Genomic DNA, 21,652 nt, shown 5'->3' on the forward strand with positions numbered 1-21,652 from the left:
AAAGTCCTATGCAAGTTTTGCATTCAATTCATGATATATTCCAAGGTGTGTGTGTGTGTGTGTGTGTGTGTGTGTGTGTGTGTGTGGTATATGGTTCTTCTCTCAGTGGAGAGAAGGTTTGTACACTTGGGGGTACCCATTCCCTAAAAGGAGGAGTTCAAGGCTGGATGATGTCTGACATCCCTTCTGGATTCAGAATTCTTTTCTGAGGAGTCAGAAATAAATAATATCAGAGACAGCATAGGCAGATATATTTGAACCTAAGGGCGTATCGATGCCATTTATTTTTTTCTCAACCCCAACCAAATAAAACACTTCTGCAGACCAGATTCACCCACCAGCTGCCAGTTGTTAAAGTTATAGGAGCCTAGGAGTCCGTGTTTTCAGAACATTCCCCAGGGGACTCTTAGGCTCAGACAATCGGGAGCTCTGAGATAGGTATGAATGAGTTCATCATACACTGTAGAACCTGGTACAAATATGAGCCATTATTGTGGGTAAGGATAATAATCCTTGCTGTCTTCACCACACAGGAGGGTTTAAATGAAATAATGCGTATTGGTTTGTGAAAATCAGGAACTAAGGTTATCAAAATAGGAGGTGTGGAGAGGGCTGCAAATCTTCTCCTGATCCTGATGAGAGTGGACCAGGTATACAGAGGTTCTATAAGCTTTACAGTCTTGACAGGAGGCGCTGCTAGCTTAGAGCAGATCCTCTCCACTTCTTGTCTCTTCCCTCCCCATAGCTCAGACACAGGCTCTGAGCCATCCTGGGACGGACACCAAGGGTCTCTCTCTTCCTTCCCTTAACTCACTCTATGGCCCCTTCAATCAAAAGAGAGATCTGACAAAGAAAGGGACGCAGATTCTAGTCAAACCTTACAGAGACGGGCTGTCCTTGCCACACACACCCCCCGCCCCCGGGTCTCTCCTGGCCCCAGCCCAGATACCAAGGGCCCGGTGCATGGTGTTCCTTTACAAGGAGAGTGCCTTCCAAGAGATCCCATTTCTTGAGCCTCTCTGATCTGCTTCCCCTTATCAAAACGTATTGCTCCAGGGGTCTGTTCTTTCGGAGCCCTAGTTTGGCAAATTAATATAATAAATTATGTTTAAGAAGGTAAATTAAGAGCTTCATGAAAGCACATTCAGAGTGTATTTATGTCGATGCTTCTGTCCCTAGTTTCTGGGTCACATTTGCAGGGTTGCTATGGAACTCATTCACAGCTGAATGTGAACAGGCTTTTCGAACATACTGGCATTTCAATAGCTCCCTTTATTTGTTCAACAGTATTTGAGTGCTTATTATATGCAGGGTATATTCTAAGAAGCACTACAGGGCAGTGGCTTTCAAACTTCAGTGAACTTTGGCGGTACTTGGAAGGCTTGTTACAACACGAAGTTCAGAATCGTAGATCCTGATTCGGGAGACCTGATTGGGCCCGAGCAGGTGCGTTTCTGACAAGGTCCCGGGTGAGGCTGGGGCTGCAGGTCTGGGGACCACACTTTGAGAACCAGTGGTATAGGGCACGGCAGGAACCAAGTGTGTGACCTCACAGGGCGCACAGTCCAGGGTGGTTGTAGCAAGGGGACTAATGGTGGAGATGTCGGTCGGTGGGGGAGACCCCGGGAGGCACAGAAGCCCCTTAAGGTGCTGTCCGTGCCTGCCACCCCCAGAAGTCATCCCCACACTGACAAGTCAGAGGCGCTGCGCCCTCCCGTCTCCCCTCTCCGGGGCCCCGACGCGTGGGAGGAGGGAGCAGCGGGCGCTCGCTGGAGGAGCCGGGGTCCAGCGCATCTTTCCGGGACGTGCGCTGCGCGGGGACAGCGGAGGAAGTCGCCCTCCCCAGTCGCGGCCCCGCCCGCTCTGGCGCGCGGCTTGGCGGCCGGAGCGGCGGCGGCGGCGCCGCGGGGCGGGGCGCCGCGACCCCCGTCCCCTCCCGGGCGCGCTCGCAGCGCCCCCGCCCCCTCGCCGCAGTCGCCGCCGCCCGGCTGGCTCGGCCTCGCGGCGCGGGGACCGGCGGCGCCGCATTCCCGGCCGGTCCGCGAGCCATGGCCCAGGCGGGCGAGGAGGCGCTGCCCGGGCCCGAGCCCGCGGTGCAGATCCGCGTCGCCATCCAGGAGGCCGAGGACGTGGAGGAGCCGGAGGACGAGGAGGAGGGGACCGAGGCGCGCGGCGCGGGGGACCCGGCTCGGTACCTGAGCCCCGGCTGGGGCAGCGCCAGCGAGGAGGAGCCGAGCCGCGGGCACAGGTAGGCGCGGGGGCGCGGCCCGGCCGAGCGGGGGACGCGGGGACAACTCCGCGGGCCGAGCGGCTCGAGTCGGCCGCGGCGGGGCCGCCGGCGCGGGGCGTCCCACCCGGGCGGAACCTGCTTTCGGCGGCTGTGGGGGCCCCGCTCCGCAGCTGTCACCCGCCCCCGCCGGGGTTCCTGGCGCTGGCGGCGGGGGTCTCAGGGGCCTGGACGTCGGCATGCCCTGGGACCCGGGAGGAAGTCCTTCCCGGGCCACCCTAGCCATCTCCTCCTCCCCCGGAGGAGGCTCTCGTTGCGTGCGCTCACCCGGGACCCTCCAAAAAGCCTGGTTCGGTCCCGTCTCCCCCCTAACCCTCCGAGAGTGGCCCACCTCCCCTGGAGAGGAGGGCCCTCACTGCCATTATCGCCCTGTTTATCAGTCCGAATGGGTGGGGGCAGGCCAGGCCCAGCTGACACTTGCTGCTGGGGGATCCGAGGAGTGATTCCACGGTGTAGCGAGCTCTCCTGCTCGGATTTGGAATCAGCTCAAGGCTTGCTGCTCGCCTTCTCGAGGGCCGGGGATTCCCATTTTCAGGCAGCCTCCCCCACCTGACTCCCATGCTTGCATCATCATCTTGCTGCCTTGTTGTTGGGTTCCTGAACGATGGGTAGTCTGGAGCTGTTATGGCTGTTGTAGGCCACCTGTCTAACGGTGCCAGTGGGCCTTGAGCTCTTGTCAACAGCCGGAGACCTCGGACCTATGTCCACTAACGCCCACGGCTTTCAGGTCTGTGGGTTCCCCCCCCCCCCGATATTCAATATCCCTCCCGATATTGAAAGGACGTACAGTATGGAGTATCCGTGGATACCAGAGTAGCGCAGTGGTGGAACTTGCAAATTCTGGGAAATGCCAACAGGCACTTCGTAAGAGCCCTCTTTCTTCTGGGTTCCTGTGCCCATGCCTCTTAGCTCTCAGGGTTCTGCAGGATGATTCCCTGGCAGGCATAGCTTTACTTCACTGGCAGAGGACTCAACTGAAGGGCGTGAGGATACTGGGTCCAGAGCCATTCCCCGTCACTGGCTTGACCCCTCTGCAGCGGAAGGGGTCTGGATTTAGGCACCCAGAGATTCCGGGTGGTTCCGTGGAGACAGAGGTATTGGAGGAGGAGGAAAGGCCAGCCCAGCAGGTGAGAGTAGGAAAGCTGAGCCACAGCAGATGACACAGTAGCCACAGTCGACATAGCAGAACTCTGTATACTGTAAAGCTTGATTCATTCACTCATTCACTCAGCTCCGTGCTGAGTATTGAGAGTATAAAAATGATGACTCCACAGTCACTGACATCTCAGTCTTGAAGGGAAGGCAGTCACCTAGTCAAACAATTGCAGAAGTTACATAAAATCGCTCAGAGTGGCTGATCCCTTCTGATTTGATTTGCCTGTGACTCTGGCAAAGAGCTGTCCCCTATACTAGGGGACTAAGTTTTGAGAGATCTAGGAAAGATCCCTCTGTGGAAATCTAGGAGAAGTGATCCTCATTGGGTGGGCTTCCTACGCCCACCCCCACCCCCACCCCCACCCCACCACTCTCCCTCCAGAGCCTCCCTTCGCTCCCAGCTCCAGGGACTTGGAGTCTCATGGAGCATTCAGTTTGAAGCGTTTCTTGCTGCCCACTGGCAGAGAGTTGACACTAGAAAACCCCTGGGGGGCTCTTTAGGGCGGTGGAGCCGACAGAGCCCAGCAGGCAGACGTCCAGAGCAGGAGAATGTAGCCAAGAACAGTATCCGTGCTGCCCCCTGTTTGGGCTAGCCTGGCACAGCATTCCCTCCCCTGCTCCCCCCCACTCTGTGTGGATACTTCTTGGCTTCTAAAGTCTGCAGGAGAAAGCCCAGGTTCCTAAAGCTGTTCCTAGAGATTTAGCACCCAGGTTTACCACCACCCTTGGCCCATTGTTTCTTTCCCTGCCTGTGTTAGCCATTCATACTCCCGCAGCACTAACCCATCTGGGTCCCTGAACACAGGGTGCAGTTTCGTGTCTACCTACCTTTGCACTCCCTCCTCTGGGGCTCTGATCGATTGCTTGGTTGATTGGTTGATTCATTGATCTCTAGTCCGCCTTAAAACCTCACTGCTTCATTCCCACTACCCCTAACCCCCCCCTCACAAAGCTGTTTGTTTCCTGCCCTCCCTGTTGCTGTTGCCATAGCACTCTGCACGTTTTGTACCTAGCACTTGCCTCGTTGTAACTGTATAATTCTGTCTCCTTCCCAAGAATGTGGACATCCTGAATTCAGGGACCAAGCTTGCCTTGTTCTCAGTGTATCCTCAGCACCCAGCATGTAGCGAGTGCTTCGGAATATTTGTTGAATGAATGTACGTCTCTATGATTGCATCACACCGTCGGGTTGAAATATTTGTGTGTTTTTCTTCCACCAAACGGAGATCCTTCAAGGCAGTGACCTTGCCTTAGTCCTCTCTACACCGCCAGTACTTAGCCCAATACTAGGTTTTTCCCTGGGGTACAAGCAATAGCAGAAATGAGAAAAGTGCTCTTTAGCCTTCTTCCCACGTCTTGCTCGCTAAACGGTGTCTTTCTTTTTATTGTCACCTTTGGGAAATAAAGATTTCAAACATACAATGTGAAAGAGTAGTAACGGTGAGCATTCAGATATCCACCATCTAGATATAAGTTAGTAATATTTTGCCATATTTGTTTGATGGACATATGTATGGATTTCTCAGAACCATTTGAAAACAAGTTATACACAAGACTTACTATACCCTAAGCACTTTATTTTGGAGCTCTTAATAATGACATAGTATCCATAATGCTATTATTGCAAGGAAGAGAATTAACAGGGATTCTTTAGTGTAATCCCTAAAATGATCCAACAACCAAGTTCCTTATTTGGGTGTCCTCTGAGTCGTCCCACACTGCATTTTATAGATATTCCTTTTTGCCCTCCAACCAGAATCCGATCCAGGGAATGGCATTTGCCTATTATGTCCCTTCAGAATCTTCTCATCTAGAACATTCACATTTTTTTTTTTAACGCATTGCTATTTTGAAATAAGAGGCCAGATGTCTCATTGAATGTTTCCCAGTTTGAATTGGCCTGATTACGGTGTCATCATCTGTTTAACTTGCTCCTTTGTTTGTTTGTTTTTTTAAATATTTATTTATTTTTGAGACCGAGAGAGAGCATGAGTGGGGGAGGGGCAGAGAGAGAGGCAGACACAGGATCCGAAGCAGGCTCCAGGCTCCGAGCTGTCAGCACAGAGCCCGATGCGGGGCTCGAACTCACAAACTGCGAGATCGTGACCTGAGCTGAAGTTGGACGCTCAACCGACGGAGCCACCGGGTGCCCCTAACTTGCTCCTTTGTACCCTGTGTTTCCTGTAAACTGGAAGTTAGGCTAAGGGCTTGGTTCAATTTGGATTAAACGTTTTGGCAAGAGCACCTCATAGGCAATGCCACGGACTTTTTGTTGCATTCACCTCAGGTGGCTGTCACCAAAGTGATGCTCTAATTTGACTGCTTGACTCAGAGACCACTTGATCTCTCCATTGTGATGCAGTGTCTCTTCTTTTGCAAGGAACAAGTGATATGGGGGTTCCTGTGAATATTCTTTCACCAGTGCCCTTCACCTAATGGTTTTACCATCTACTGATCCTTGCCTGAGAGTCAACTCCTCAGGAATTACCAATTGGTGATTTTCTAATTTTATTAGCCTTTGTTCACTTATTAACTGGCATTTTTCTGTATCAGAGAGCCTTGCTCATCATCTGGGATTGAACAAGTGTCCCTCCTAATGAGGCAACATAAATGCTTAATGACCAGCTTTCAAAGAGAGGAGTGGCTGTAATAGTCATGTCAAATATTGTAAATTAGAGCCCTCCTTTGGGGCTCTCCTCGATTCATCGATTTTTATTTGCTTTTTGAAAATTAGTTACATTCATTCTTTTTGATGTTCAAAATGTCCTTGATTAAGTAGGGAGACCCCTTCAGGTTGGCTTCAGGATAGCCTTTTGGAACACGCCCTTTCGTTTCTGAGCACTTTCTTGTTTTCTCTTGCTAGATATTCTGGGCTTATACTTGGTACTTTTCCTATTCTGGTCATGGGACCCAGCCATTTCCACAGGAATCCTTGTGGCTAGTATTTTTCAAATACTAGCAGGAGGGTATTTAGAAACCAAGACCTGGAATTAAGAGTGCTAATTTCTAGTGGGGCAACACTGGTTTTAGACCCTTTCCATAGAGCTGGGAAATGCATTTTAGAAAATAACTTAATGTTGATAATTCCAATTCATATTTAACATAATAGGGTTTTTGATTTACTTTTATTTTTTTTTACACTGACAATCTTGATTCCGAATAACATTCACATATTTATTTGTTTGCTGTGTCTTCCAATGTGTAAAAATGATTTACGACTATAATACTAAATATTAGCATGAAGAATACAATCACTGAAGCACACCTTCATTTAACAGACAGAAACATCTAGGCTCCTTTCTCTTCGGGATGTTTCTGGGACATTGCACGAGCTATCTTTTCTCTGCTCTGGATGATGATAATGAAAGGCTCCATTTATTAATGCCAACTGTGTACCAGATGTGGAACTAAATACAATGTAAACATTTCTGCTTCACACCGCAAACCATTTAGACCTGCAGAGACGTCCACTGGTTGCACTCCTTTTGCAGGCGCTAGGAAGATTCCAGAAGAGCATGGCAGAAGACAGGGTTAGAGAAGAAGGTCATGATGTCTGTAATAACAAAGAACCCATTGGCCACCCAGACATAGCATGGGGCCTCTGCTAGTGGCATCCAAAATATAATTGTTCCCATACTGCCTTTTCCGAACTTGGACACATTCCCGTGTATGTTTCCAACTTGTCTCTATGAAAAACCTTTCTTTTTGGAATCTGTCCTTGTGTTTTTATATTGCACCATCAATTTTGTTTACCTTTTGAACCTTTTCTGCCTCGTTATCTTTTCCTAAAGGCAAGTCAAAAGGTTGCTCCTTTTTGTTCAATATCTTCCTTCTTGTTGTCCGCCATTTTCTTGGTATTGGTGGCCAAAGCACCATACTCGACTAGACCATCTGCAAAGATAGGTGATGAATCCAAGAAATCTTTGCTGTACGGAAAGCTATAGTGAGGAGCTCACTATTCCCCCGTTTTATTTTGGATATTTTTATTCATAAGGTGTCATTTGAATAACCACTTAATTAATATCTCCAGATTATCTTGAGATTTTATGAGAAAGGCAGCCCTGGAGATTTATGTTGTACTTATTTCCCTAGATCATCTGTAAATATGATTAATATTTCTTTTTTTAATATTTTATTTTTATTTTTTTTTCAACGTTTATTTATTTTTGGGACAGAGAGAGACAGAGCATGAACGGGCGAGGGGCAGAGAGAGAGAGGGAGACACAGAATCGGAAACAGGCTCCAGGCTCTGAGCCATCAGCCCAGAGCCCGACGCGGGGCTCGAACTCACGGACCGCGAGATCGTGACCTGGCTGAAGTCGGACGCTTAACCGACTGCGCCACCCAGGCGCCCCAATATGATTAATATTTCAATGCTGATCTGTGGAGCCCCATCATCTGTTTTGAAGTGTACCTCCTCATTTCTACCCTTTACTTTAATTTCTAGCAAGTTTACCGTTACAAAAAAAGAACACGTCAGTACTCCTAATTTACAATGGTTTATTTAAAAGGAAACAAGACTGTAAACGTAAAACTTTTTTTCAAAGTCCTCTTGAAAGACCACTAATGGCTTATTCACCGGTAACCATACTTCCTGTCTCAAAGAATCCTGCAGATTTGCCCTTACAGAAACGATTCGCTTTACACTGGTAATACTTTGTAAATTCCTACTATGTCGGTTCGTGCCAGAATGAAGGACACTGATACGGTTCAAGGGCACTAATAAGATATGCACACGGTAGCTCCGATACAAGTACAGGCAAGGGTTAGGAGAAGTTGAAATGATTTGCTTCCTGAGAGAGTTGCTTTGAGATGGGGCTTGATGTATGACAGGGATTTGGACCTGAGAGATAAGGCAAGATGTTTAAGGAGATGGAACAGTATGCCCAAAGGGACAGAGTCCAGAAACCTGGTGGCACAGAGATCTGTGAATCTTTTACATGCTTTTATTTTAGAGCAAAGGATCTGAAGGGAAATAGACAAAAATACCTTTGGAAGCTGCTTACAGCCAGATTCTAAATGAATCTGAATAAAGGGCTAAAGACTTTGGATTTTATTTAATAGAATAGAAAACATTAGTATTAGTATTAGAGTAGAGCAGGGACATAGCGGTTCTTCAGAACATGTAATAAGGCACAGAGTGGAAGAGGCTTAACCCAAAATACAGCAAGAGTGGAAGCAGAGGGAGATGGCGGGAGGTGGGAAGACAGAACCCTAGAAAGGTTCTGGTTAGGAAATATGTGAAGGATGCAGGGATTAAAAAGGATGTTGATATCCAAGAGGTAATTTAAATTCTTCCTTTAGAACAATTGCCTTACCTCTCTGCCTGACCATAAAAAGGAGCAACCAACATCACCGTTTACGTGCAAGGAGGAAAGGAAGAAACAAGGTTATTTTCTAAAGGCGCCGAACGAATCAGCTCATGATCTGGGGTTGCTAAGGTAGAGCTTGTACCTGCAGAGTAACTCCTTCTCCATATAAAGCCCCTATTTAATCACTCCCTGCCTATGCACCCTAAAGGGAAGCCTTCCAGTTGGCATGTGCCATCCATGGATATAGAACCAGCTAGGAAGAAAATCAGAGTATACAGCTGTGGAGGGAACCGATATGGACCCGCCAAGAAAAAGCAACCCAGACCTCCCTTCACTCTTCGAAATGAATAGCCACGGAGCAGAACTCCCCACCTCTTAAGTGTGGACTGTATACAGTGACTCCCTTCCAAAGTGCACAGTATGGAAAGAGAGGGGGGAGCAGTAACTTCACAGGGGAGACACAAAATAACACTACCGCAGCCAGGGTCACCGTCCACAGTGATCAGGTATGTTGATAGTCCCCTTGATAACCTGTGATGAGAATGGAAGTTTACCTCGGTGCTTCTCTTCCCTAAAAGCCATACCCACCATCTAATCCTAAAAAAAATATATCAGATAAATCCCAAATGCAGAGCTGTCTACAGTATATCTGACCAGTACTTCTCAGCACAGTCAAGGTTATCAAAAATAAGGAAAGCCCGAGAAACTGTGTCAGCCAGGAGAAGCCTGGGAGACACAACGACTACTTGGAATCTAGTATCCTGGATGGGATCCTGAAGGAGAAACAGGCCACTAGGTAGAAACTAAGGAAATCTGAATAAGGTATGGACGTTAGCTAATAATAATGTATTCGTATTAGTTCGTTAAATGCTTTGTAGTAACACAAGATATTAATAACAGAAGAAGCCTGATGTGGGATACATGGGGACTCTCTGCACTCTTTTCACCATTTTTCTATAAATGTGAAATTATCCTATAACAAGTTTATTTAAACAGATTTTGAATAAAGAAAAGGTGAATTGTTTACCAATCACATGAAGAAAACCAATTACATGAAATTAAGTGAAAAACTGATCCCAGAAGATATAGAGGTGATGCTGTTGGAAACAAAGAGACTTTGGGGGCGCCTGGGTGGCTCAGTCGGTTGAGCGTCCGACTTCGGCTCAGGTCATGATCTGGCAGTTTGTGAGTTCCAGCCCCGCATCGGGCTCTGTGCTGACAGCTCAGAGCCTAGAGCCTGCTTCGGATTCTGTGTCTCCCTCTCTCTAACCCTCCCCTGCTTGTGCTCTGTCTCTCTCTCTCTGTCTCTCTCTCTCTCTCTCTCTCTCAATAATAAATAATAAACATTAAAAAAAATTTAAAACAAAGAGACTTTTAAAAATGTAGACTCTGGAGAGTGCCCCAAGAGGGAATTTAAAAGACTGCATCCACAAAATAAGAACAGGATGCTTTTAAAAAGGAGCAGTTTGAAAACATAAAAGAGTTCTTGGAGAATACATAATTCCTGAAATTAAACAATTCATCAAAAATGATTAGAAGGTAATGTCAGAAAATCTCTTGCAATGTAAATCAAAGACAAAGACAACGAGGTCAATACGAAAAAGAGGGTAAGAGTCATAGAGGATTGGGGCACCTGGTGGGCTCAGTCAAGCATCCCATTTCAGCTCAGGTGGTGATCTCACAGTCTGTGAGTTTGAGCCCTGCATCGAGCTGTGTGCTGACAGCTCAGAGCCTGGAGCCTGCTTTGGATTCTGTGTCTCCCACTCTCTCTGCCCCTCCCAAATCACACTCTGTCTCTCTCACTCTCAAAAATGAATACATGTTAAAAAAAATTTTAAAAAAAAGAGTTATAGAGGATCAATCCAGGTGGTCAACTAACAGGACTTTAAGAAAGAAATGCAATCTTGGCAAATGCCTCCACCCTGCACAGATCAGTGTTTGTACCATCATAAAGGTAAACACAACTGATTAACTTTCTACTTTTAGTATCTATAGACAAAACTTGGAATATTAGTTACAGAGTAGAATGTAAATATGGACCATGACAAAATAACATAAAGGTACATCTGGGAGAATTTGAAAGGTTGGAAATGGAAGGAGAGGGAAAGAACACACCTATCGTATGTAGTGAGGAAGTGAGAAGTATCATTTAATGTTGATGGAATAAGGAACAGAATTTTAAATGTATTATTTTAAAACACAATTAGAAGGCCATTAAAAAAAACCAAAATAATATAAAATTTTAAAAATTGGAAAAAGAGGCTTTGGGAGACGAGTGACCCCAATGTTGAAAATTGGCATGTGAGGAGTAGAATGAGCATATTTTATAGAACCATAAGGCAACTCTCCTAAGAACTAAATGGTTGACTAGAGGTTGCCTTTAGGGAGGAGAGGTGAAGTTGGAGAGGGTGGCGGCACGGGGGGGGGGGGGGATCCGTTGCTTTCTTTGTAAGTTATGCACTATGTTGTTTCATCTTTTGCTTTGTGTTGTTTATTTCACTTTAGTGTTTAAGATTCATTTTTGATGAGCTATTAATAGTGTCCAAGGGAGAAGTAATGAGGACAGTTGGAATGGAAAAGGGAACAGATGGGAGACACCGCAGAATAAAATCAACACTTGATAATTGGCTCGATATGGGGGCAAAAAGAGAGGGCTAAAAGATGCATCTTGGGTTTTGAGCCTAAAAGCAGAGAAGAGTGAATAGGGAAAGTAGTCAGTGGGGCAGTTTGGGAGGAAAGATACATGGTTTTTGCAGGACGGTTGTAATTGACAGAAAGTTACCAACATTCGTATTTAAGAGATATAAACTTCTTTAATGTTCGTAAAGGATACTGGTCTTTTCTCATTCAAAGGCTGTTGCACGAAGCAGGAAAGAAGGCAGCGTGCTCCCAGATGTGCAAAAAGGCCTTGCCTCTCAGGATCCCCCTTTGGAGATATACAGTTGCCGATGACAGCACCCATGTAGTGAGGGGTCCTTAGGGTGCAAGGACCTCGCAGAATGGTTCTGAGTCAGCTCAGAAACTGTCTAGATTTGAAGTTTTAATGGGCTGTCCAAGTGGAAGCATCAGGCAGGCAGCTAGGAATTGAGGATGGGGTCTCAGGCATGAGAGAAGGATGGAGGGGTAGGTAGAGGCAGATTTGAATTGGATGTGCTGTCCGGCAGCTGAAACCTATTGGTTGCCAGGGGATAAAGGGTCAAGGATAGATCCTTGGAGAAATGGGAGCAGAATGAGGAGACTGAAAGGGCAATTAGATGGGGAGAAGAATCAGAAAAGGACAAATCACAGAAGCCCAGGGCGAGAGGTACCGAGAAGAAAGAGGTCAACAGCGTCCCATCCTGCCACAGGGGTAAGAGGACCAAGGTGGAGAAAAGGCCCCTGGGTGTGGTGGATGCTTCGGCAGATGCCCAGACACATAGAACAAGCTTGTGGGGAGGGAGGCATGTCCAAGGGAGGTCTGGGCAAGTCTGCTTCGATGAACGTCATCTTCTCAACCAAGTTTGTCATAGAATCCTCTGCAGGGAGTAAAGGCTTCCCATGACAGACCTTGGAAAGAATGGGAGGCTCTAGAATGGGCACTGGAGAAATTGAGAAATTACATCCCCATCCTTCCATTATGTTTTATTTGTGTATGAGATAACTTTAAAAAAATATTTATTTTATTTATTTTTGAGAGACAGAGAAAGCGTGAGTGGGGAATGGGCGGAGAGAGGGAGACCCGAAGCAGGCTCCAGGCTCTGAGCTGTCAGCACAGAGCCCCACACGGGGCCCAAACCCACGAACTATGAGATCACGACCTGAGCCAAAGTCGGATGCTTAACCAACTGAGCCACCCAGGAGCCCCTCCATTGGATTTGTGACTTCCCTGTGCCCTGATAGATCCTGTTTGTTTTTTTTTTCAACATTTATTTGTTTTTGAGAGACAGAGACAGAGTGTGAGCAGGGGAGGGGCCGAGAGAGAGGGAGACACAGAATTCAAAGCTGACTCCAGGTTCTGGAGAGCACAGAGCCCCACGCGGGGCTTGAACTCACAGACTGCGAGATCATGACCTGAGCTTAAGTCCACTGCTTAACCAACTGAGCCACCCAGGTGCCCCATGAGATTACTTTTTGTAATAGCCTCAACTACTCTAGTTGCGGAGTAGGACTTACTAGTGTGTGGGTGCCTTTGATGGTCTGGTCACCTCTGATATACTTGCGATTTGTAGTAAGTTAGACCATTTTGCTAATATCTGAGTCCACTCAAAGCTCTTCACTGGTCATTATCATACACCTCATCCCAACTCCTCTGTATTCTCATCCTTGTCATTGGGGCTCAGACTTTCCCATGCGTTTGTAGTTATTGTATCTGGTGTATTCAACTTATCTAGTTGAACTGCTTTTTAGAGTGTGAACTTTCTCTAATAGAGTGAAAATCCGTTCTGCCATGAATGCTGTTGGTGGCTCGGTGTCTGCATCCCTCCCAGGAGATGCTCTCCCTACTCAGAACGTGTTAATGGAGACTCCGGGCCTGATGGTCATGTTACTGGAAATCAAGCAGCCACATAGGAAAGTGGTAATTTTTTTTTCTGGAAGTAATTAAAAAAAAATTTTTTTTAACATTTATTTATTTTTGACAGACAGAGAGAGAGAGAGAGAGAGAGAGAGGGACAGAATCCGAAACGGGCTCCAGGCTCCAAGCTGTCAGCACAGAGCCCGACACGGGGCTCGAACTCACAAACCGTGAGATCATGACCCGAGCCGAAGTCGGATGCTTAACCGACGGAGCCACCCAGGCGCCCCTCTGGAAGTGATTTTTAACCAATCCTTTTCGTTGAATAAGATATGTATGATAGTGGATAGTACATAATTTAATGTGGTAATTAAACATACAAAAAAGAAGCCACCTTCTAGAGCTTCGAATTAATGGTGTCACCTATGAGGCAGATCGTCACAAAGTCCCTATATGTTTATGGTTTTGAAGTGTTTGTAATCCCTTGGTGGAAGGTTTGCCTGCCTAAAGAAGCTTTGCTCAGGATTTCTTTGGCTTGCTCTCATATCCTAAGATTCTCAGGGAGAGGGGAAGGAAGTCTGTCCAGCTGGAGCTACTGGTGGGTATGGGTTTCATTTAGAAAGGCCCTGGTGAATGGGATCGTTTCCCGATTCCATGGCAGGGTCCTGACGACACATGGAAAGGATATGTGTGCTGGCTTTGGGACAGAAAATTGGAGCTTCAGTCCTAGATGTGAGGTGCAAATGAATGTACCTATCACCTACTCGGTTCTCAGGGAGTGCCAGGCATTCACGTGAGCATTTCCACGTATTAGTTGATTTACTGTTCGTAACAGTCCTATCAGGAGAGTGACGATAACAGAACTGAGGTGTGGCAGGGAGTGGGGTTCCTTGCCTGAGTTGACTCAGTTAATAAATGGTGGCGTCGGGATTCGAACCCCCATGGTCTACCTCTAGGATTGGGACTCTTAGTGAGTCTGCTAAATTACCTTCCAGAAATCAGGATTGGGGGGTGGAGTGGGGAGGGAAGAATAAGGAGGGAATGTGAAGAGCATCCCGTCAATGGCACAGCAGCACAGAAACGTTCATAGACGGTGTTGTTATTTTAGTGACCCTCGGTCCACCTTAAAAACAAAAGCTTGATTTCTTGGCTCGTTGGGCACAGTTTAGCCCCTTGTGATCACCAGGTGATACCGCCTCTGAGGAGCGCAGTTCGAGTGGGAGCCAGTGAAGTTTCCTAGAGCTGCACCACAAACTGGGTGGCTTAGAACCACGGAATGTATTGCCTCACATTCTGGAGGCCGGAAATAGGGAATCCGGGTGTCAGCAAGATGCACTCCCCTCGAGGGTCTGTTCTGGGCCAGTCCCCTGGCTTCTGGTGGTTTGCTGGCCACCCTTGACGGTCCTGGACTTTGCTCATCACCCCCATTTCCACCTTCATCCTCACGCGGCGTTCTCCTTGTGTGCGCGTGCCCAGATTTCCCCTTTTGATGAGACGCCGGTCGTAGTGGATTGGGGCCACCCTGCTCTGGTGTGACCTCGTCTTTAACTGATTACATCTACAGGGCCCCATTTCCGAGTAAGATCACATCCTGACATACAGGGCTTTGGGACTTCAACGCAAGAAATTTGGAGGGGGGGAGGGGGACAGCAGTTCAGCCTGTAACCTTCCCCCCGCCCCGTGTCTCCTTCTGGCCTCAGTGGCACCACCACAAGTGGGGGCGAGAACGAGCATGAAGACGGGGAGCAGGAGTGGAAGCCCCCAGACCAGGAGTTGATCAGGAAGCTGGTGGATCAGATCGAATTCTACTTTTCTGATGCAAACCTGGAGAAGGACGCCTTCCTGCTAAAGCACGTGAGGAGGAACAAGCTGGGGTATGTGAGCGTCAAGCTACTCACATCTTTCAAAAAGGTAAGCCTTCATCCTCACGCGCTGCCTCCAGGATTTCAGGGGTGTTTGGGGGTTTCAGTTCTCAGTCTTGTTTGCCCACAGGATACCTGACGACTAGCGATTTTTTGCCCCCTGACGTAGAGAAACATGATCAAGAGTAGAGATTTAGGATCGTTATTAGCAACATCGCGGGGGAGCCTGGGTGGCCCAGTCAGTTAAAGCATCTGTCTTCCGCTCAGGTTATGATTTCATGGTTCATGGGTTCAAGCCCCCCATCAGGCTCTGTGCCGACAGCTCAGAGCCTGGAGCCTGCTTCGGATTCTGTGTCTCCCTCTCAATCTGCCCCTCCCCGGCTTATGTTCTCTCTCTCTCTCAAAAAGAAATAAACATTAAAAAAAAAAAAATGACAGTGAGTATCTTCCCAAGTATTAAAAGGGGCCTGGGTGTTGGGACAAATGTCAGCCGGTGGCAGTTGTGAAATGATAGTGCTTGCTCTTAGTAAAGTTCAAGCACTCTTGCCAGGCAAGTGGGTGACCAGGAGGGTGCTGTGCCAGGACACGGGGACTCTGTGGCCTGGAGAGACACCTACTGGGCCTAGAATTATGTGAAACCCAAGCTTTTCACCTACCCAGTCGAATGAATAGGAAGAGGAAGAAGGAATGCCCAGAACTCAGGGAGAAGAACCTTCAAGACTCCAGCAATGTTTGTAAGACCAACATTCTCACCTATACAATGGGGACGTGGGGTATCTGATGCTTGCCGCCATCTGGGCCACAGACCGCACGTCCCTCCGGTGCACAGACCCAGCAACTGGACTGTGCGTGAATTCCCTACTTCTCAAAGTGTGGACGGACTAGCTGGAGCCAGCACCGTGCATCTTCCGTGGGGGAAGCGTATTTACCAGAATGGAAAAGCACCACATGGCCCGTTGCATAACGGGATGTGTAACAGCTGGGTCCCAGCCAAGCGGCCTGTGCCCTTGGTCAGACATTCCCGGAGGAGAGCTTCTCTCCGTGGAGCTGTTCTCTGCCTCACCTGCTGGTAGAGTCGGCCCTCTCCTCTTGCTCTCTGGCCTTCATTCATTCATCAAACCTATTCACACAGCACCCTGAGTGCTGCCTTAGGCACAGGATACATGACATGAACGGGTTCTCTGCCCTTGCAAAGTCCAGGAAAGGCAAGAGATCAGTGAAGGATTGCAATACGACCAAAGGCAGTGAAAGAACAAAGTAGCGAGTAACCCTGCCTGGATCATCGAGAAGCCTTCCCAGAAGTGGTGACGTTGAAATAGGATCTTGGAGGGGCCGCCTGGGTGGCTCCGTCGGTTGAGCGTCCGACTTGGGCTCCGGTCATGATCGTGAGTTCGAGCCCCGCCACGGGCTCTGTGCTGACAGCTCAGAGCCTGGAGCCTGCTTCGGATTTTGTGTCTCCCTCTCTCTCTGGGCCCCTTCCCTGCCCGCACTCTGTCTCTCTGTCTCTCTCAAAAATAAAGCAACATGAAAGAAAGAAAGAAAGAAAGAAAGAAAGAAAGAAAGAAAGAAAAGAAAGAAAGAAAGAAAAAGAAAGAAAGAGGATCTTGGAGGGTGACTAGGAGTTACCAGGGTATAGGAGAAGGAGGGAAGGGGCACTTCGTGTCGCAGTGGAAAAGTCTCCCCTTCCTCCTGCGCGTCTCCTTTGCCTCACACCGCGAGCACACGCTGACGCCAGATGTGCCTGTGGGGGGAGGGCATCCCCACCCAGCAGTTCTGCGTCTACCTGGAGACAGCACCAGGCCCTCCAGGGTAAGGCCCACAGCTAGTCACCTAGGTTACCCACAGCTTCTGTCCAACGTGGCTGCACATCAGAGGTTCCCATGACCTCCTCCCCTTTGGATTTGATCATTTGCTAGAATAGCTCACAGAGCTCAGGGCAACACTTACTTACGTTTACCAGTGTAATACAGGATATGATAACAGATACAGACAAACAGCCAGATGAAGAGATACCCGGAACGAGACCCCGAAAGCAGGAGCTTCTGTCCCAGAGGAATTGGGGTGCATCATCCTCCATCCGGAAGTGCCCTGAACCCCAAGGTATTGGAGTTTTCAGGGAGGCTTCCTCATGTGGGCTTGATCAACCATTATCTCAATTTCCTGCCCCTCTCCCTTCTCTGAAAATCGCAAGCTTCTAACCGCGATTTGGTCTTTTCTGGTGACCGGCCGTCGACTAGGAGCCATCCAGAAGCCCACCCAGAGTCGCCTCATCAGAACAAACGGTACTCCTAGTGTTCTTATGACCTGGGAATGTACCGGGTGCCAGCAACCCCGTGCCAAGAACGGGGACAAAGAGCGATGTATATGTATTTTAGGGAGGTACTATTTCATCATTCTCTGGGAGGCCCAAGAGAATCATTCTCTGGGAGGCCCTATTTACGAGGGCTTTTCTTTGTTGAAAAGTGGCTGCACAGTAGCCATAGACTCCCCAACACCTTCAAAATGAGAACAAAGACCCTTTTCGTTCTCACTTTTTTTAACGTTTATTTATTTTTGAGAGAGCGAGACAGAGTGCGAGCGGGGGGAGGGGCAGGGAGAGAGAGAGGGAGACACAGAACCCCAGGCAGGCTCCAGGCTCTGAGTGGTCAGCCCAGAGCCCGATGCGGGGCTCGAACTCACAAACCAGGGGATCATGACCTAAGCCAAAGTCGGATGCCTAACCAGCTGAGCCACCCGGGCGCCCCCCAAGGCTATTTTCATTCTAAAGGCTTTCCTGCTAATCATCATAGGAAATGCATATGACGAACAGGGGAATTGCAGTTTCCGAAAATGCTAGCAGGTTCTAGTGACTGCACAAAGGTATCACCTCCCTGGCTCCTCCTCTTGAGTGGTGCCGGACACGCCTTCTAAGGGCTCACAGACAGGCCTAGGGTGTTCGGACTATCACGGAGATTTCCCAGTGGACTGTGCTCCTGGCTCCGGAGGGATATCGGGTGCTTGCTAGAGCCCGCTTCTCTCTCGATCGTGTGTGGTCTTCTGCGAGCTTCTCTAGCCCTCGGAGCAGGGCAGTACTGGCCTTCCCTCGAGCACGCCTGGCTCAGAGTCCAGGTCGAGGCAGGAGCTCCTCTTCCTCTCCCCCACTGGCTTTGGAGAAGGCTCCCTGGCGTCCCATCCTCAGCGAGCTACTGCCTAGCTTCCTCACCACCTGGCAGTGACCTTCCATCATCACCCTCACCCCTTCTGGAGCCCTGATCGGCCCCGTTCGCCTGAAGTCCGACCCTTTGCCTGGACCTCTGCCCACCTTCTGTCCTTGGTGTGTGCCGTGGACATCAGCCCGTGGGTTCTGTGTGTAGGTGACTTGTGGTTCCCACACCCCTAAGCCCACATCTGGGCCGTGTCACCCAGAGGCCACAGGCTCGAGCGGACAGCGCCCTGTCTGCAGGAGCCTGCCTGTACTGAGAGCTCTGCGAGGTTCCCCCCCGACACTGCCCTGTTAGGGAGCCTCCCACATTGAGTTCTGGGAAGTTCCTGTTTGGTCTCAGGGTTCCTCTGCAGAGTGGCTGCGTTGGCCTGGCCTCCGAGGATGGACGCAGGGTGATCTCGCCATTCCTGGCTCAGGTTACCCACCCCACCCACCTCCACAGTTCCTGCGGGATGCGATGACTCATTCTCCCTGGCATTCCCTCCAGCGGAAGTGGGCCTCTTGAAAATTACTGTTTTACAGCATAAATATAGCCTTCATATACTGTGCGTTGATACGCACAATTTCCACTTAGGGAGGAGGGAAGGAGGGACTATTTCATCATTCTCTTTGAGGCCCTAGTTGGGTTTCACTCCAAGTTGAAACAGTCCACATCATTTTCAGGAGATATTCCAGTGAAATATGAAAGCTCTTTTGGAACCTTCTGGGTATCCAACGCATAAACGGAGAAACACAACTTCAGAAAAGCGTTTCAATGTTAAAAATCTCCTTTGGGGCGCCTGGGTGGCGCAGTCGGTTAAGCGTCCGACTTCAGCCAGGTCACGATCTTGCGGTCCGTGAGTTCGAGCCCCGCGTCGGGCTCTGGGCTGATGGCTCAGAGCCTGGAGCCTGCTTCCGATTGTGTGTCTCCCTCTCTCTCTGCCCCTCCCCCGTTCATGCTCTGTCTCTCTCTGTCCCAAAAATAAATAAACGTTGAAAAAAAAAAAAAAAATCTCCGAGCCCTGTCAAAACGATAGCACGTGATGTTTGAAATGATGATAGCACATGATATTTATTGCGTACTCGCCATGAGCTTGACACCGTTCTAAGTTGTGCATAACGTGTGTCTGGATGTAGGTACGTATGTATCGATTTATTCATTCACTCCTCGCGACAACGCTGTGAGGCGGGCACTGTAAACGTGTCCATTTTACAGCTGGGGGAGTTGAGGCACCGCGAGGTGGGAAAACGTCAGGTCTTACCGCCGGCCGGAGGTGGGCTCTGGATTTGTGTATCTAACAGCCTTGTCCCAGGCCCTACAGGCTTAACCTCTAAACTTGCGTGGACTAGACGGTCCCCATCACCACAGAAAGTTGTGCTGGACGGCACTGCTCCAAACTGTGCTGCCTGGCTTGACATTGTGGAGAGCTCACTAGATTTTTGAATGCCTGCACACAGCGGGTGTGATTCTAGTGACCAGTGTTATGGGGAGGGAGGGAGGGAGGGGAGGGAGATTATAGAGGACACGAGACGGGCAAAGACGATAGGTACCATTTCAGAGGTTGGTTTGTCTTCTTCAGGTGAAACACCTGACCCGGGACTGGAGAACCACGGCACACGCCTTGAAGTACTCGATGAGCCTCGAGTTGAATGAGGACCACCGGAAGGTGAGGAGGACCACCCCCGTCCCGCTCTTCCCCAACGAGAACCTGCCAAGCAAGATGCTCCTGGTCTACGATCTCCACCTGTCCCCCAAGCTCTGGGCCCTGGCCACGCCCCAGAAGAATGGAAGGGTGCAGGAGAAGGTGATGGAACACCTGCTCAAGCTCTTCGGGACCTTCGGAGTCATCTCATCAGTGCGGATCCTCAAGCCGGGGAGGGAGCTGCCCCCTGACATCCGGAGGGTCAGCAGCCGGTACAGCCAGGTGGGGACCCAGGAGTGCGCCATCGTGGAGTTCGAGGAGGTGGAGGCGGCCATCAGAGCGCATGAGTTCATGGTCACGGAATCTCAGGGCAGGGAGAACATGAAAGCCGTCCTGATTGGGATGAAGCCACCCAAAAAGAAACCTCCCAAAGACAAGAACCAGGATGAGGAGCCCACCGCGAGCATCCACCTGAACAAGTCCCTAAACAAGAGAGTCGAGGAGCTTCAATACATGGGTGACGAGTCTTCTGCCAACAGCTCCTCCGACCCCGAGAGCAACCCCACGTCCCCCATGGCCGGCCGGCGGCACGTGGTCACCACCAAGCTCAGCCCTGCTGGCCACCAGAATCTCTTCCTGAGCCCCAACGCCTCCCCGTGCTCCAGTCCCTGGAGCAGCCCCTTGGCTCAACGCAAAGGCGTTTCCAGAAAATCCCCTCTGGCCGAGGAAGGGAGGCTGAACTGTAGCGCCAGCCCTGAGATCTTTCGCAAGTGCACGGATTATTCCTCCGACAGCAGCATCACTCCCTCCGGCAGCCCCTGGGTTCGGAGGCGCCGCCAGGCCGAGATGGGGACACAGGAGAAGAGCCCCGGGGCGAGTCCCCTGCTGTCTCGGAGGATGCAGACTGCCGATGGGTTACCTGTGGGGGTGCTGAGGTTGCCCAGAGGCCCTGACAACACCAGAGGGTTCCACGGAGGACACGAGAGGGGCAGGGCCTGTGTATAAATACCTTCTATTTTTAATACCCGCTCCATCAAGATACCCGGCATGATACAGAATGCGATTAGGTCCCCTTTGACAGATTTTGTATACGTGTAGACCTCTTAATTTATATATTTGTAATGTACATAGGTTGTCTGCTACGCCATGGTTTTAAGAGCACCTTCTAGTTCAGAACAACCAGCATGACCTTTATTTTGATGATGCCCAACGTGTATGAATGTTGCGGCTCCGCAGAGCTGTGGGACAGAGGCTCCTCCAGGGCGGGTCGGGCGGTGGGTCTCTTCCTCAGGACAGAGCTCCTGCCTGCGGTGACTGAGCCGACCTCGGCTGGCCACGCAAGAGCTTCCTGAGGACCCCCAGGAGCTCTGTTGTGTAATGGCAACTCGTTCAGCCGGTAGCATGGTGTCTCATGGGACCAAATGTATATTGCCTGTCAAGTCAATAAATAATAAAACATCCGACTGGGAGTCCTGCCTCTGAAGTCCTAGATCGTGTCGGACAGAAGTCTGTGCCCCTCTGACAAGGCTGTGGGTGGTAGGTCAGGAGGCCCTGAGGAGCTTAACGGAGACGCATCTCTTGGAGGTCCTGCCCAGGGCAGCCCTGGGGCTCTCCTTGAGGCTCCGGCAGCCTGAGAGGTCGGCAGAGTTTGTGCAGATATGAGAGTACCACGTCTCTTCGTCACAGTGAATCCTACCCGGGCAGAGGCAGCTGGATACGG

At 49.6% G+C, this 21,652-nt stretch overlaps 2 protein-coding genes across 3 annotated transcripts in view; both read left to right on the plus strand.

Moving 5' to 3' along the window:
* THAP10 (THAP domain containing 10) overlaps nt 1–13,337 on the plus strand; it is a 45,524-nt gene extending 32,187 nt beyond the window's left edge. Inside the window, exon 5 of the transcript XR_007153053.1 lies at nt 13,162–13,337. The gene's annotated coding sequence lies outside the window, so the exon portion shown is untranslated. The remainder of the gene's footprint in view (nt 1–13,161) is intronic.
* Nucleotides 1,962–21,395, plus strand: LARP6 (La ribonucleoprotein 6, translational regulator). Of its 2 annotated transcripts, XM_047863218.1 has the most exons (3): nt 1,962–2,248; nt 14,947–15,157; nt 19,870–21,395. In XM_047863218.1, exons 1-3 carry the CDS (start codon nt 2,049–2,051, stop codon nt 20,935–20,937), a joined length of 1,479 nt encoding a protein of 492 aa, XP_047719174.1. In that variant the 5' UTR covers nt 1,962–2,048; the 3' UTR covers nt 20,938–21,395. The 2 variants fall into 2 exon arrangements, with proteins under 2 accessions (XP_047719174.1, XP_047719176.1); XM_047863220.1 differs by lacking the exon at nt 14,947–15,157 and having other exon boundaries at nt 2,147–2,248.
* The last annotated feature ends 257 nt before the right edge of the window (nt 21,396–21,652 follow it).

This window comes from Prionailurus viverrinus, chromosome B3 (assembly GCF_022837055.1).
Source record: "Prionailurus viverrinus isolate Anna chromosome B3, UM_Priviv_1.0, whole genome shotgun sequence".
Taxonomy (NCBI): domain Eukaryota; kingdom Metazoa; phylum Chordata; class Mammalia; order Carnivora; family Felidae; genus Prionailurus; species Prionailurus viverrinus.